The sequence below is a fragment of the Papilio machaon genome, chromosome 17 (genome assembly GCF_912999745.1).
Source record: "Papilio machaon chromosome 17, ilPapMach1.1, whole genome shotgun sequence".
In the NCBI taxonomy this organism is placed as follows: Eukaryota; Metazoa; Arthropoda; class Insecta; order Lepidoptera; family Papilionidae; genus Papilio; species Papilio machaon.
The window spans coordinates 3,689,616-3,704,419 of record NC_060002.1 but is presented as its reverse complement, the minus strand read 5'-3'; the positions used below and the strand labels follow the sequence as shown (position 1 = coordinate 3,704,419).

At 33.6% G+C, this 14,804-nt stretch overlaps 2 protein-coding genes across 2 annotated transcripts in view; one reads left to right on the top strand and one right to left on the bottom strand.

Annotated features, from left to right (window-relative positions):
• The window catches only part of LOC106721618 (RNA helicase aquarius), a 47,767-nt gene that overhangs the window by 20,321 nt on the left and 12,642 nt on the right, over window positions 1-14,804 (top strand). Inside the window, exons 7-11 of the mRNA XM_045681998.1 lie at window positions 9,219-9,332; window positions 9,786-9,889; window positions 11,029-11,140; window positions 11,629-11,842; window positions 14,007-14,055. Of these exons, the coding sequence (XP_045537954.1) occupies window positions 9,219-9,332; window positions 9,786-9,889; window positions 11,029-11,140; window positions 11,629-11,842; window positions 14,007-14,055 (593 nt within the window). The remainder of the gene's footprint in view (window positions 1-9,218; window positions 9,333-9,785; window positions 9,890-11,028; window positions 11,141-11,628; window positions 11,843-14,006; window positions 14,056-14,804) is intronic.
• Window positions 1,175-8,044, bottom strand: LOC106721617 (G-protein coupled receptor Mth2). The gene is made up of 8 exons (XM_014516594.2): window positions 7,616-8,044; window positions 4,792-4,983; window positions 4,404-4,522; window positions 4,253-4,331; window positions 3,913-4,073; window positions 3,560-3,698; window positions 2,467-2,556; window positions 1,175-1,892 (listed from the first exon to the last, which is right to left on the bottom strand). The coding sequence occupies exons 1-8, from the start codon at window positions 7,924-7,926 to the stop codon at window positions 1,676-1,678; spliced, it is 1,308 nt and encodes a 435-aa protein (XP_014372080.2). The 5' UTR covers window positions 7,927-8,044; the 3' UTR covers window positions 1,175-1,675.

Here is a 14,804-nt window from a genome sequence, read left to right as displayed (position 1 = left end):
AGTTTCCACTGCCTAAATACGTGTTTACATAACATACTATTTCTCTTCTCAGTTTAGTTATTTTAAAGTCTTTTGTCAGTAGTAACTCACGGTTAGAATTTACTTTAGTTGAGTAAAGCTTGCTACACACCATCAGGTTTAACTAAATAGTCGAACTGTGCAGTTAAAACTAACGGGTGTTTGGAAAACTGGATCTGGTACATTTTAACTGGTCGATGTACCTGGACCATTAGAAAAGATAAGTGACAGTCGACAGCGTCAGAGAATGGAAGGCTATGCTTTGTGTATATTTTAAACAATGAAATGATTATTCGATTTTTAAGAAAAATCTGTCATATTTTCAAACAGATATCTTATATTTTTGTGGTATAAGACAACGCCATCTAGACGGCGTTGTAAATGCTGTTTCACTACTTGCTGAAAATAGTTTTCGCTATTCAACATCTAGGTATTATATTTGGTAATTATTTTTGTACGTATGTATGGATCTTTGTTTGCGATCCAAATTGGATCACTCAATGGTTCTTAAACTACGATTCGGTTTATAAATTAAATCATATTGTAGTTTCCGAATTTTGAATATTGTGTCAACATAGTGCAGGAAGATGCCGCTAGATGTAGCTAAAATAAATCTAATCAAAATCTATTTAGAATTTCAAAAATAAAAATATTTAGAAATAGCCTATTTTAAGTATCCAGTATTCGTGTTAATCAATATCTTATTATTTACCTTACTTACCTTTACCCGGTTAATATAACAGCCAATTTTCGGGTTCAAAAAGAAACATGATTGCTTTGCAGAATATTTATTCGTTAGTTTTTTGTTACAAAATATACGATAAAAATTCCGTTAATTTTTTTTAAATACAGAACAAACATTTAAATAAGTTTAAAAAACTAAGTCTCTGCCGAATTAGTTTATGTTATTCGAATATGATTAGATTTATCAAGTTAAAATCGCCATAATATACAATTGGTATATAAATACATTAAATTCTTGTTCTTGATTAGTGTTATAGTAAAATATTATAAATAAGTTTTTTAATAGTGTCCCCTTTCGATACATAAGTGTTTTTAATATTAATTCCAAAGAAACAATTGCATTATATTGTCATTAATTCTTATTATATGTATTTATCTTAAATTAAAATAATATTTTATTTTATTATTTCTGTGTTAATAACGTAACATGTATGAAATATTAAAGGTAAAGTATTTTTGACTAGTTTTGTACTGTTGCATTCTTGTATTCTTACTGCTATCGTTTTTTTTACTTTTCGGGCATTTTACTATTCCGCTATTTACAAATCCAATTCGGACATTTGCAAGTAGAATTTAACCTTAATCATTTCCACATTCGATACATTAGACAAAATCCAATATTAAAATTATTAAAATTTATCAATAACATTTTGCTCTAGGTACTGTTTGTACTTATAGTTTTGTTCTAAGCTAACCTCACAATGTTACAGTTAACCATTCGCTGGACAAAGGCACTTCGATGTCAGAAAAGTGTTCAAACCAAATATCAAATGCCTGCGACAATATAAAATCTATTGCTTTAACGGAATCGAACACCAAGAATGCAGTAGGTATTTTGGCTTTCATCGAGGCTTATAGTAAGCCTGGTCACAGTCGGCGGCTGTCATCAGTGTGTTTGTGTTTAATGCGGATCCTAAGTGATGGTGACTTTCTCGTCCATTGGCACGTCCATAGTGTGTTGTATGACGTCCTCGTCGTCGTCTGCGAGCGCAAGATGGCGCTCGATGTGCGGCGCGAGGCAGTCGAGCGCGCCGCGCCGCAACAGCGCCTTCACCACGCGTCTCCGCAGAACCACCAGCACCAGGAAGATCAGCGGGCCTTGCAGCACGTTCACAAAGTCTAGTATTACCCTGCAACAATGGAATGGTCGTGTTGTCTCAAGACAATTGCATTATCGTACGAGCAAAGGACATCGCAATTGCGGCAGAAGTTTTTAAATAACATTTTTATTTAATTTACCGATCTAATACAAAGTAATTAAAATAAAATAAAATCGATCTTAAAGGTCGAATATTAATTTTGAAACAAATTAGCGTCACTAGCGGTGACAGAGTCTTTCTATATTCTGTTTTAGGTATATTGGTTGAAGTTATGTGGATAATGTAATATTTTGAACATTGGATTATCGTATGTGTTATCCAACTTGCGCATAGCGAAATATCTGTGGTTTAGATTGCATACAAATACAATGCATTCAGACTGTTTGCTATTTATAGCTGGTCTTTGTGCCCGAGGAAAGATAACGGCACGATAACAGTTATCGAGAGTGCTGACGTCATTATAATGAACAACATTAGCGCCCACTAGCATCTCATCTTAGAAGTGTGACTTTCAAGACATGTTAAACAAATATTTTTTACTCGGTTTTGATCGTTATCTAAACCTAATTTGAGAACCGAAACTGATGGACAGTGAAATACATACCAAATAATACTTTTATTCGAGATGGAACTTATCATCTCGAAGATCCACGGAACTCCCATTATGATGAACAGTCTGACGGTCATCATGAATCTGAAACACGAAATGTTGATTTTAAATTGTTTGAACACAGATTTCAATCAGATCGTTACAATTTCTTCATTCGATGTACAAACATAAAATATATAGCAGAATTTTGATATCTAATAACCCATTGAGAGCGAAGCAATAGAATTAAACTAGACTGATAGTGTTCAGGTGAAATGAATTAATGTGCTCAAATACAAGTCAGATTATAAATAGGTATAGAGACAAGTACTACTTGTAGACACTTTATTTAAATTCAAATTAAAATGTGACCATCTTGATTGGGATTAATGAACTCTTATACGATTTTTTTTTATGTCTGAATGTATGAACAATGATAAGGACAGGCAGAATACTTAAATCGCGTTACTATTGTTGTAAGAGGGTTATGCGATTTGTATAACTAATGAACCATTCAGCATTCCATTCAACATTGAACGGTTGTTTATTGGAGTGTCTGTATGTAAAATCGAAAAAAAATCATGTTTCGCGAACGCGTTGTATTTTATGTACGCTTTATTTACTTTACGGCGAAACGAAAAAAACATTTTTTTAAAGTTTTTGTCTGTCTGTCCGCAGTCCGTGTTAGTTCAGGGTAATTTCCAAAAACTAGGACGATTTTGTCAGGATTTGGCGAGAATGTAGTTGAACGTGTATTACTGTAATAAGGCTATTTTTGAAACAATCTGCGCTGACGAATTCGCGGGCGACTGCTAATTAATAATAAAAATAGGTATTATATCGTAAACGTAATTAAAAATAGTTAAATCAGTTATTAGTTATTGAGATCTTGTGTTACGTCATATCTGTTTTAATGTTTAACGTTATAATTTGCATTTTAACGATACATTTATCATACTATAAATAAACGATGACGAAGAAGGTGCGGTATCTAAACAGAAGATATACGAAGATTTAGACAAAGGTAAATATATACCTATAACAAAATAAATGTAATTTGCTCAACCATTTGATGTTAGAAAACTACAGGAGATCGATCAATACATACTTGTACTTGAGCGCCTTGAGATGTGTGGAGGCGAAGCTGTGCCGCCAGAGCAGCACAGAGGTGTACACGAAGATACAGATGTTGGCAGAGATCAAGATTGTCATCACGCTGTACATGTAGTACCACTGCTGCTTCTTATCTGCTCACAAATAAAGGCAATCAATAATCAAGTGCCAACACTAGTAGGTTATCTACTTTATTAATGATACGAATTATTCGTTCAATAAACTTTTTTAAACTACCGTGGTCCTGCTTTCTTGATTACTTCAATTGATATTTTTTACTAGTTGCCCGCTTGTCTTATTTTTCGTGAACATACATTTTATAATACTTGCTGTCACCATTTGACATACCGAAAAACCAGCAATGGTTCAATCCTATTCCGGGCTTCTGATGATTCCCAGGAATGAAGTTAACAATGGCCATAGCTGTAGTTATCGCTGCGCTCGCTCCCCACGCGTACAAGGCGTACCACGCAAACTCCTTCCATCCGTAGTCCACTGTTAATGGACGTCTGAAACATCAAACAAAACATTGAGTCAACATTCTTCAATTCTTTAATATTGATGCAGGTACTAGACACATATGTACCGTATCTATTTTCAAAACATAAACTATTTTTTTTATATCTTAATTAACCGTTTAAATGGTAATCAACTTGTTATTGTTAATTTATGTTTATATGGCTCATACCTCATGCTGCGTAGTATCTGTATTGATATAGCATTGGTCCAGAAGAAACTTGCTATGAAAAAGTAATACGTAAGAAAACCTGAAATAGAATAACATTGTTTAATGGCGTCCAAGATTTGTATAAAAATATCGTGTTTGTATGTTTACATACCTCGAGTTGCGCAGAGATTCATGTCGGAGTATGAGCTAATGAGATTCATAATCGCCAAACAGAGTAAGCCCATAGCGAGAGAGACGCAGAAACATATGATACTCTTACCGTTTAAGTCTCTGAAAAGATTATAAATTTGAATAACAAGAATTACAAAAAGACGAATTGTGAACCGCCATCCCCATCTTTTGCAAGCAAAATCGTCAAACAATTTACAATCATCTTTTCAAGGATTTCTTTTCAGTACTGTTTTATATAGTAGAAGGTGGCAAACGAGCGCGTGGCCACTACATACCACAAGATTAGTGAAGTGACCGCTGTCAATTGACACCTGCGATAAGACTAGAATTTAGCAATAGTTTAAATAGTAGGTTGATTTATTACTCACCTAATTTCAGGTAGAGCAATGTAGATAATAGATGTCAAAGTAAGGAAAACAACTGACACGAGCATGCAGTATGCCAATACACTTTGATCAACGATCGCATTCTCTTCCTCGACTTCGCAAATTATGGCTGCTTTCCTCGCATTAAGTAATGAAGTGGTGTTCGTGCTCAGTGAATAATTGCCGACGCAAAATCTGAAATGTGTAAACAAATTATTCGATATTACTATTAAATGCAAAATTTAAGACTTACATATAAAGACCATTGAATAATGGAAGATATCCAATAATTAATAAATATTTTATAAGCGAACGTAGATACGATTAAATTCGATACGGCAGATGCCGTATCGAATTTAATTAATTTTAAAGAGTTAGGCAACACCAAAAATGTCATATATTCTAGTTTCCTTTTTTATAGATGATCTAGTTCTCGAATTTAGACCATTAATTCCTTTAGTTTCGATTGTCTCTAATTGTCAACCCCGTTATATAGGGGGATAAAGTTAAGGAGTGGGATGTTTTTTCGTAAAACAATATACGAATGCTTTATGTTATTTAATTTAATTTATTCGTAATATGGAAACTGACATGTCGGCGCCTTTGTAGTTTTACTATAATCTGTAAAGTGTTTTTATATTAAACTAGCTGTCGCCCGCGCGCAGTTAAAAAAAAATGAAAAATAGATGTTGGCCGATTCTCAGACCTACTGAATATGCTCACAAAATTTCATGAGAATCCGTTTCGGAGGAGTACGGGAACGAAAACTGTGACACGAGAATTTTATATATTAGATAAGCCAGCACTTGACCACGATCCCGCTTCATGTTATGTGGTGATGTGATCGAAAGATTGTGTAATTAACTACTTTGTTATTCTTGATTTGATTTATCTTTACACTGCACTTAGATCGAATGGTTTATGTTGTGTTTTAGATTTTATAGTCGGTGAGATTTATTGCCGGCGTAATTTTTAACACCAGTATTTCTGTGTGAGTTATTTTAAAGTGCTGCGTTTTTACTTTGATCTCTTTATGAGTACTCCTCAAGTATATTCTTTTAGAATGCATAGAAACTATAGATGCAATAGTGATTTTTAAAACATTTTGTAATATCTATCATACAAAGATATTGAAAGAAATTAAGGAAAGCACTTAGGTTTAATTTTCATTGTGGAAATAAAAGTTATTGATTCTACGAAATAAGTAAAAGAAAATTATTTAAGTACAATAACTTAAATAAAATTGTGGTTACGAGCAAAATTAATCATATTTAATTTACCTGTTTACCTTGTTTTTGAGGACAGCTTATTAATAGATTAAGTTATGAGAATGTGTTATATTGTTATCGATATTGATGGGGCTGCACAAATATTTATATAAATTTTGTCGACGACGCTATGATGGCGATTGTCAAAAATATTCGTAGTGCTAGGCCCTCTGTAGTTTGGTTTGTGTGTTGATATGTCATTCAGTAAGTTTTATTCTTTAATATCTATAGATAGAATGATTTGTTACCTGTCACTATTTAATTCTACTTCCATGTCATCCACGAAAACTACTGCCTGTGTATTTTCAATAATGTTCACTTTGTTTGCTAATATTATACTTCCTGAACAATCGAGATTTATTGGAGTTATCACTGACGTAGGACTCCAGCATATTTTGGACTTGTTTTTTGTTACAATAACAAACTGATCAGGTTCACAACAAGCACCTTGTAACTCATACAGAAGCACTGCAGTTATTGCATTAAAAAAGATAAATAAAATAATAAATTTGGTCATGTTTTTATGTAATACTAGTCGTTAATGAAACTAAACTCTTACTAAATATAAACAAGTAGGTAAAACTGTTATTCGGAATAGTGAAATAATATTTTCCTTATTCATGTGACGTTTAATTTTGAATGTTGTCATTTTAAATTTAATATTCCCGAAAAAGGCCCGGTAAATATATTTTTTATACATCATCATGTCTCAGGCTCATTATACGTGTCCCCACTGAGGTGCTCGGAGCCCACCCTAATTCCCCTTCACATATCTTTGAATTTCTTCGCAGATATGTGAAGGTTGCATCACGATGTTTTCCTTCACCGTAAGAATGTCAGCACGCGCTTCGGTGGCTCAGGGTTTTTTATACATACTTGTACTTTAATGTTTATTATTTTAGGTACTAAAAATGGGAAGTTTTTTTTCGCGAAACTTGGTAGTGTTTTTACAAATGTGAATTAAAGATACTATTAGGTGACTGTTTCAATTACATAAACTAAAAAGACCGAATCTTAATCACTTTAGTACTTACGTTAAAAATTGTAGAGACACTGAATGAACACATCGACTTTGTTTTATGTATAAAACTGTTTATTTCTCCAATCATTCTCATAGTTAACAGCCATCTTACCTAGGACGGATGTTTACATAACCACTTATTTATGTACAAAAACACTCAAATATTTTAACCGCAGCGCAGAGTGTCAGTGCCCAAATATTTAGGCTCCAACTGACGAAATACTGGGGCAAAACCATTTTTTATTGTACGGGTGTAAACCTGCTTTAAAACCAACTCTAAAATATAATACGTGTTGTTTGTCGAAAAACTTTTGGTGTATTTTTAGCATTATGCAATGAGGCGTAATTGTTCCCAAAATAGGTTTTCAACTAGTTCTAAAATTATGGTAATAACAGCCATTTGATAAAGATGTTAATAATGATCTATGGTGCATTGTTAGCTATGAGTTTTTAGTGCTGATAAGGTTATTTTGTATGGATTTTTTATTGTGTAATTAGAGTGATAAATAAATGAAATGACAAGTTACAAAACTCTTACGTTTCAGGATCCAATTCAGATTGAAAGTTAGGCATACTGATAACCAAATATTTCTCATTGTTCACACTAAATGAGTACATATCGTCTTCAATTAACAACACATTTATCTCACAAGTAATTTGCAATGCAGAATTAGTTCTCGTTATAGGATCCCAGCAAGTTTTAGTTCTGTTTTGGCTCTTATATATGAAATGGCCTGCTTTACAACAAAACTCGCTTTTTGAGTCTACGCAAATTGCACTTAGAAAAATAACGAACATAATTACGAAGCCTGACATTTTGTTTATTTTTACTTGTTCCTTGAAACACATTATTTTGAGTAAAAACTAAAAATCCTACGTAATTTAAACGAATCGCCGGCAAGTAATGAACCGGCGCGCGCACACTTCCTTGCCTTGGCTTACACTACTGACTTTTTTGATACTAGACCGTACGGTACAACCAGTGTTGTCAACCTACAACTTTCAATTTACACGCTTTATTTCTTTAACCGCTTATTCTTGTCGCAGTATTCTTAAAAATTATGATAACACGAGTGCAGTTACTATTTCATGAAACTATAGATTATTTGAGTAAATAAAAGTCATTGACAGTAATATCTTTGTACCATAGTTATTTATTTGAGTCGAATACCTGGAACCATTGATAACGGTACATCGAATGTTGTCTCATGTTGACCCCACCTTCGTTACATTATTATACGATTTAATCAAAGTACTTTATAGTCTTTAAACTACGTATCTCAATTTGAAGAACCCTAACACACAAGTTTTATCATCACACATTTTTTTGGTAGTAAAATTTCTTGTCTATTTTTTATATCTTGAATATTTCCCTACATATTGTTAAAAATTCTACGCTGGCAACACCGTGCAAAACCAAACATACGCGATTGTTTATTCATGAGAGTATAAATATAAATCTCGCTTACTATCAAGTTTTAAGTCATGACCATATCAGGCGATTCAATGACTTACAGCTACCAAATTGACGGTACATCTTCTGGGTGGTCTACCAATACTGTATGCATACAACCTTATATAAATACAAAATATGTATAGACGAAACTATAGTATTGGTATTGTTTTTTTCTCCATTCGGAAAGTTTGATCAAGATTATGGGATGAAAATTTTAATAACAGCTTTTGTTTATCTTACTTGACGACTCGTTATATTTTTCTACATGTACATACACACACTAAATACCTATTCTTATGAAATGTAGGATTTATTTATTTTTTGTATAAATAGAAAAGACAACTATAAATACGATGACAATGTTAAGGTGGATGTGTGGAGTAAAAAGAGTGGCTAGGACGAAAAGTGTATATTAGAGGAAGTCTGAAAGTAGCACCGGTAGTAGAAAAAATGTGAAGTAAAAGGTTATCGTCGTATGGGCATGTTATGACTCTTCTCTCTTAACGTTCAGAACGTTAAGTATGAGTGGAGGAGTACACCGGTAGAGGTAGGCCTAGGAAGAGATGGATGGATTGCTTGAAAGGTGACATAATCAAGAAGGTGGTGACAATGGAGATGATGGCAGACAGATTGATTTAGAGAACGGAAAAGATACGAGTAGTTTTTAATACTTCTTTGTTTGCAGCTTCTGCAAATGCTGAAGTTTTACGCGCGCTTCGAGATCAGTGATGAGACCGGAGACCCGATGACAGATCGTGACATGACACTGCAGCATTACTCCAGGATCACATCGTTACAGGTTGGTGGTTGAACTCTGGCAAGGACTTTATATCTTCAAAAATGATTATAATATGATACTATATATTTGTTAACAAAAGACATCAACGTTGTCACTGAAGATGCTAACACAAATATACCAATATTTAACAACTTTTGCCAAATATCGGTGTAGCTGTGAGTTTTCAGTGCAGCACTCGATAAAAATATATTTTTTTCACTCTTATTATCTTTGAAAAAACATAGATAACAATACTCCGAATGGAGGTTTCATTAGTGGCAACCCACGTTAACAATAACATCTACTATTCAAATAATGATTTAATTTACTTATTTAATAAATAGCACTTATTGTGTTAAACATACTGTCACTAGATGGCACTACTTAATTTGTAATTTCATTTGATGTGAATACGATAGTTGTAGATGTGGTATTCAATCATATCGAATCGTATTTCGTTTATTTTGTTTACAGAAAGCAGCGTTTTCGAAATTCCCCGACCTACGTCTCTTCTCCTTGGCTAATGTTGCCAGCGTAGACACAAGAGAATCCCTACAAAAACATTTTGGTAATTTAAGGTGAGTTTTATAAATTTCTGTATTTAACAGATTCATTGTAATTTTTTTTTTCATAAATTATATTGTGGTTAGTATTTTACTGTGATATCGCAAGCTCTGCTAACAATTTATATTGCATGAAGAATATGTATTGATGGATGCCATTTCATAACTTGTTTCTTTGAATTAAGAAAGTACGGAGAGACTTTTATACTTTTACAAATCTTTTTCAATATATTTGAACTTCTCACTCACTTCGTACGACTTATTCGATACAGTTTATAATTTCTTCGATCAACATTAATTTATACACATTAAATCGTGATGTATTCCTGTGCGAGAGAGGTCAATGGACTACGCCGGTCCAGACCAGTTTCAACCGCAAGTTTGACTCGGTCTCTTCGGTACTACGGTGCCGCATACCTTGATCTGACGATTAAACCCTTATTCTGAATTTGCTCAACCTTGGCTCGTCCCTTTATATGGATAGATATTTAAACGACTAATACATAACTATAAACAACCAATGACATGCTTATAAAAAGGGGAACACTAGTATTAATATGTGAGAGATCCTATTACATAGGAAGAAGATAAATTAGTGTCTTAAATGGTTCATCAGCAACCAATTAGATCCTGACCACATAAATTCTCATTCAAATGTAATGGGACCTACATTTAGCGTTGCCAGGCGTCCGGATAAAGCCGGACATAGGTAGGCTTTTTGATTGCGTGTCCGGCCAAAATAAACAGTGTGCCGAGTTGTCCGGCTTTTGTTAGGCTTTTTACATTTCCAAAACGAGAGTGTACCTATTAATACTGAGACCAAATTCTAAATAATACAGGGTGTCCGACCTTTCTACCCAAATGTCCGGCCAAACTGGCTGGTCTGTCCGGCTAGTAGATTTGGCGACCTGGCAACCCTACCTACATTTAAGTAAAAACTACACCTTTGTTATATTTTATTCGTCAACATATCACAATTAAATTTCACTGTTTAAACATTTGTATTAAACATTTTTATCTCTGTTTCTAAAGCTGACGAAAAAAGTTATATCTCATATGCCATCAACACATGTAACTCTTTTTGATGGGTCGAATATATGAAAGCTAACAGATTTCTTTTTAATATTTCATCTTATTAATATTATTTTCCATAGTGATAAAGCATTACGTGCAATCGCTACCTACTTAAACCTGGTGCCGCCGGAAGGTAAAGAAGATGAAGCACCCTGGCACAGACTGGACAAGGAGTTCCTTAAAGAATTATTGGTAAGAATAATTGAATTTGTTACAGTGTTGCTATAAAATCCGTCTCGTAATTCTGTTATTTACAAAACGACATATGAAATTGTTTATTCATCGCCTTTAAAATATTGTGTTTTTCAATGACATAACATGAATATGTTTATTTGAAATGATAAAGCAATTTAGGTATATCTTATATATGTTGTGCGATTTCTTATTGTTTTACTTCTTGGTATTTAACTTTCTATTTCTTCTTGTTAATATTACAACAGGCGCTTGTCATAAAATTGTAACACATCTTTTAAAAATCAAATCAGTGAATACATTTTACACCTTAATTTGTTGGAGAAGGATTTTTTTTCTACGTAGTTAGGATATAATTGTGATTTGATGATTAAATGTTGTTCTTATAACTCAGTGCTTAAGTTGGCACACCAGACAGAAGAGTACTATTGTTTTTGATGTGCCAAATAAAATGACGGATACCATTAAAATTATGTTTGTTTACTTAGATATCTCGACACGAACGACGTATATCTCAACTAGAGGAGCTCAATTCTATGCCTCTGTACCCTACGGAAGATGTCATATGGGATGAGAACGTGGTGCCTACGGAGATATTCAGCGGAGAGAACTGTCTCGCGCTGCCAAAGCTGAACCTACAGTTCCTTACACTGCACGACTATCTGCTAAGGAACTTCAATTTGTTCCGACTTGAGAGTACATGTGAGTATTTGATTCCACCAATAGATGCCCTTAGTGTTCACTTAGCAATTTTGGGTGTATGAACGCATAGGTTTTAAACAAACACTGATTTATATGGATATGAGTAACTAAAGAACTTAAATTAAACAAAAATCAACATACTGTATCTTACATACGTAAAGTATAATGTAAAACAACTGTTTGCATTCGGCATACTTTCGCTGAAACAAAAAACATACTGTTCAGTCTTAGTCACAACGGGAACAAAGTGCAGACATGTTTGTACGGGAATTAGTACAAGAAATGTATGATCTAAAGTGTATAACAAACGAAATGTATACCATTAGTATGTTTTATTAACATTTAAAATGTTTTAAATAGTCAACAATCATACTAACAAATAAATATATAACAAGAGAATTTTATCTTAACAAACTAAATACCACAGACTTCAAGCTCGATCATTCGATCAAGCACCTTAGTTGCATGTCCTTGTCCTTGACTGTAGTGAACATGCTCCAACAGTCACGTAATCGTAACGGGAATTTTGTCAGTGTCTTCAGGAAGTCAATAAAATTAGTATTATTTTTGAAATGTGACTAAGAGTTCATTGTACAAAAGAGCGTTCATAAAAAATGACATTGAATGAATAGAAAAAGAAGGAAAATAAAAAGGAAAAAGCAAACTTTTAATATGAATTTCTATTAAAGTTACGTTTAAGCTAACGGTAATTTTAGATTTACTAGTTATCGCTTGGGACTCCGTCCGTGCGGAATTAAAAAAAACTTAACAAGTAGCCTGCCTATGTTTTCTTCCAGACTATGTTCTACATCTGTGCCAAATTTCATCAAGATCCGTTGAGCCGTTTCGGACATACTTTGTAACAAACATCCATCTAAATTCTAAACTCTAGCATTTATAATATTAAGTATGATGATGTATAAATTGAGTAATTGGAGCTATATAATAAAATTAAATAGTAGTGATCATTGATTGGCTTTCAACCATGACAAGAATTACAACCATACAATAAATGAACATTAAATATACAAAAGGTTAATTTGAGTTGCTAAAATTTTATCATGTCATCAACAAGAGTTTCGCAAATTATCAACTGAAATATGTATGTATGTATTACAACGACATATTAAGATGTGTATTTATATTAGGTCATCTAGGAAATGAGCTTTGTTCCAGTTTTGTACTTAGATCTAATTACCACTTACCGACTAGTCGCACACGTCCACTTAGTGATGTATAGCAACCGTGGTCGTGCCATTAGCAATAGACGCGATTGCATTCAAAAGTAATCTAAACACGGCTTTAGTCGCGCGACTAGCCGCTAAGTGGAAATTGGACCTTAGATATTGACGTCACGGCTCCACCTACTGGGCCGGGCCATGACGTCATTAAATGAAGGTAGTGGGTCATATTTATGCATTACTCACTGTACTGAATATCTAAGATAATGGTAATGAAGCGGCTCTGATCGTTAAATAGTTGCTGGAATTGTGATATAACATCATCCTTAATAGACCACTTAAGTGCATTGAATATTATTATAGTTTTACAAGTACAATGAATTGTTTTGACCTCAATAACTTAAGTTAATTTTAAGCTTTTAGATTGGATCGTATCCGCGTACGCGATCGCTTTGGCTGTGTAAGGCAAATGTCGTTGACTAAGCAATTCATTTATTAGTTAATGAACCATTAATAATATCTATATGGTCGGTATGGTACGAGTATATGGTATTCAAACACTTATAAAGGTGTAGACATAGACAGATTTTAATTTGGCACGGTCCTGTGATGAAAAAACAATGGTCAATGTCGGCGTTATTATTTGAAGCTTTATACATCTGAAATTTAAAAATAGACCACGTGTCATAAAATACGTATTTGTAATACTGAGAAAACCTACCACAACTCGCAAAATAAAACTTGGAAATGAAAGATCTCTATACGAAGAGTTTGGACTTCGAGGAATCGGAATGAATAACTGTGCCGTTCAAAACGGACAATTAGTGAATCATTCGTGACGTTCATGACCAAATAGCCACAGAAATAGCGATACCTGTCAGGAGTCATGTTATGTCGTTATAACAATATCTTGTTTGCCTTTTCCCGTTTCATACACAAACTTTCTGCTGTGAACCCTTCTTACCATAGTTTTGTTGTTGCAGATGAGATCCGGCAAGACATCGAGGATGCTGTGTACAGACTAGCGCCATGGTAAACAAAACAGATTGATTACTGTACTCTGGCACTTCCTCTTTAATTATTTCCTACATCCTTATAAACAAAGTTATTTGTGTTATAATTTTGACATTGAAAGTCTTTGGTTTATACCAAGATGTAAACCACAACTAGCATTTTATTAATTGTATAAAGATCGTTTAAATTAATTCGTGATGTTCTTAAATTATTTAAAAATCTCACTTCAAGGCAATTTAAAGGTTTAAAACGTACCGTACATTAATTTGGTCTACGTAACTCCATTCAGTTGCCACTTTCGGTAACTTGACCCAGAATTTAGCACTTATTCGCAATGTTATGGCTCAAACAGGTATTGGCAGTTGAATAACGAATTGCAGTTTTTAGAATAACAGACGCCATTGTGTTAAGGTCGTCAACCTTATAAGAACCAATTGAATACCAACGACTAATTATAAATTACTGCACATTCGTCTTATTTATTTTATGATATATTTTACTAGCTGTGGCCCGCGATTCCGTCCATTCGGAATTAAAAAAAAACGTACTAAGTAGCCTACGTGTTCTTCCAGACAATGTTCTACATCTGTGCCAAATGTCGTTAATATCCGTTGAGACGTTTCGGCAATACCTTCAAATAAAAATCCATCCATCCATCTAAACATTCGCATTTATAATATTAGTATGATTATATATTTATCTCCGTCATAACAAGTTTCTGTGTCAATCGAAAGACATGTTTATGACGATTGTTAACTTGGCAGCTT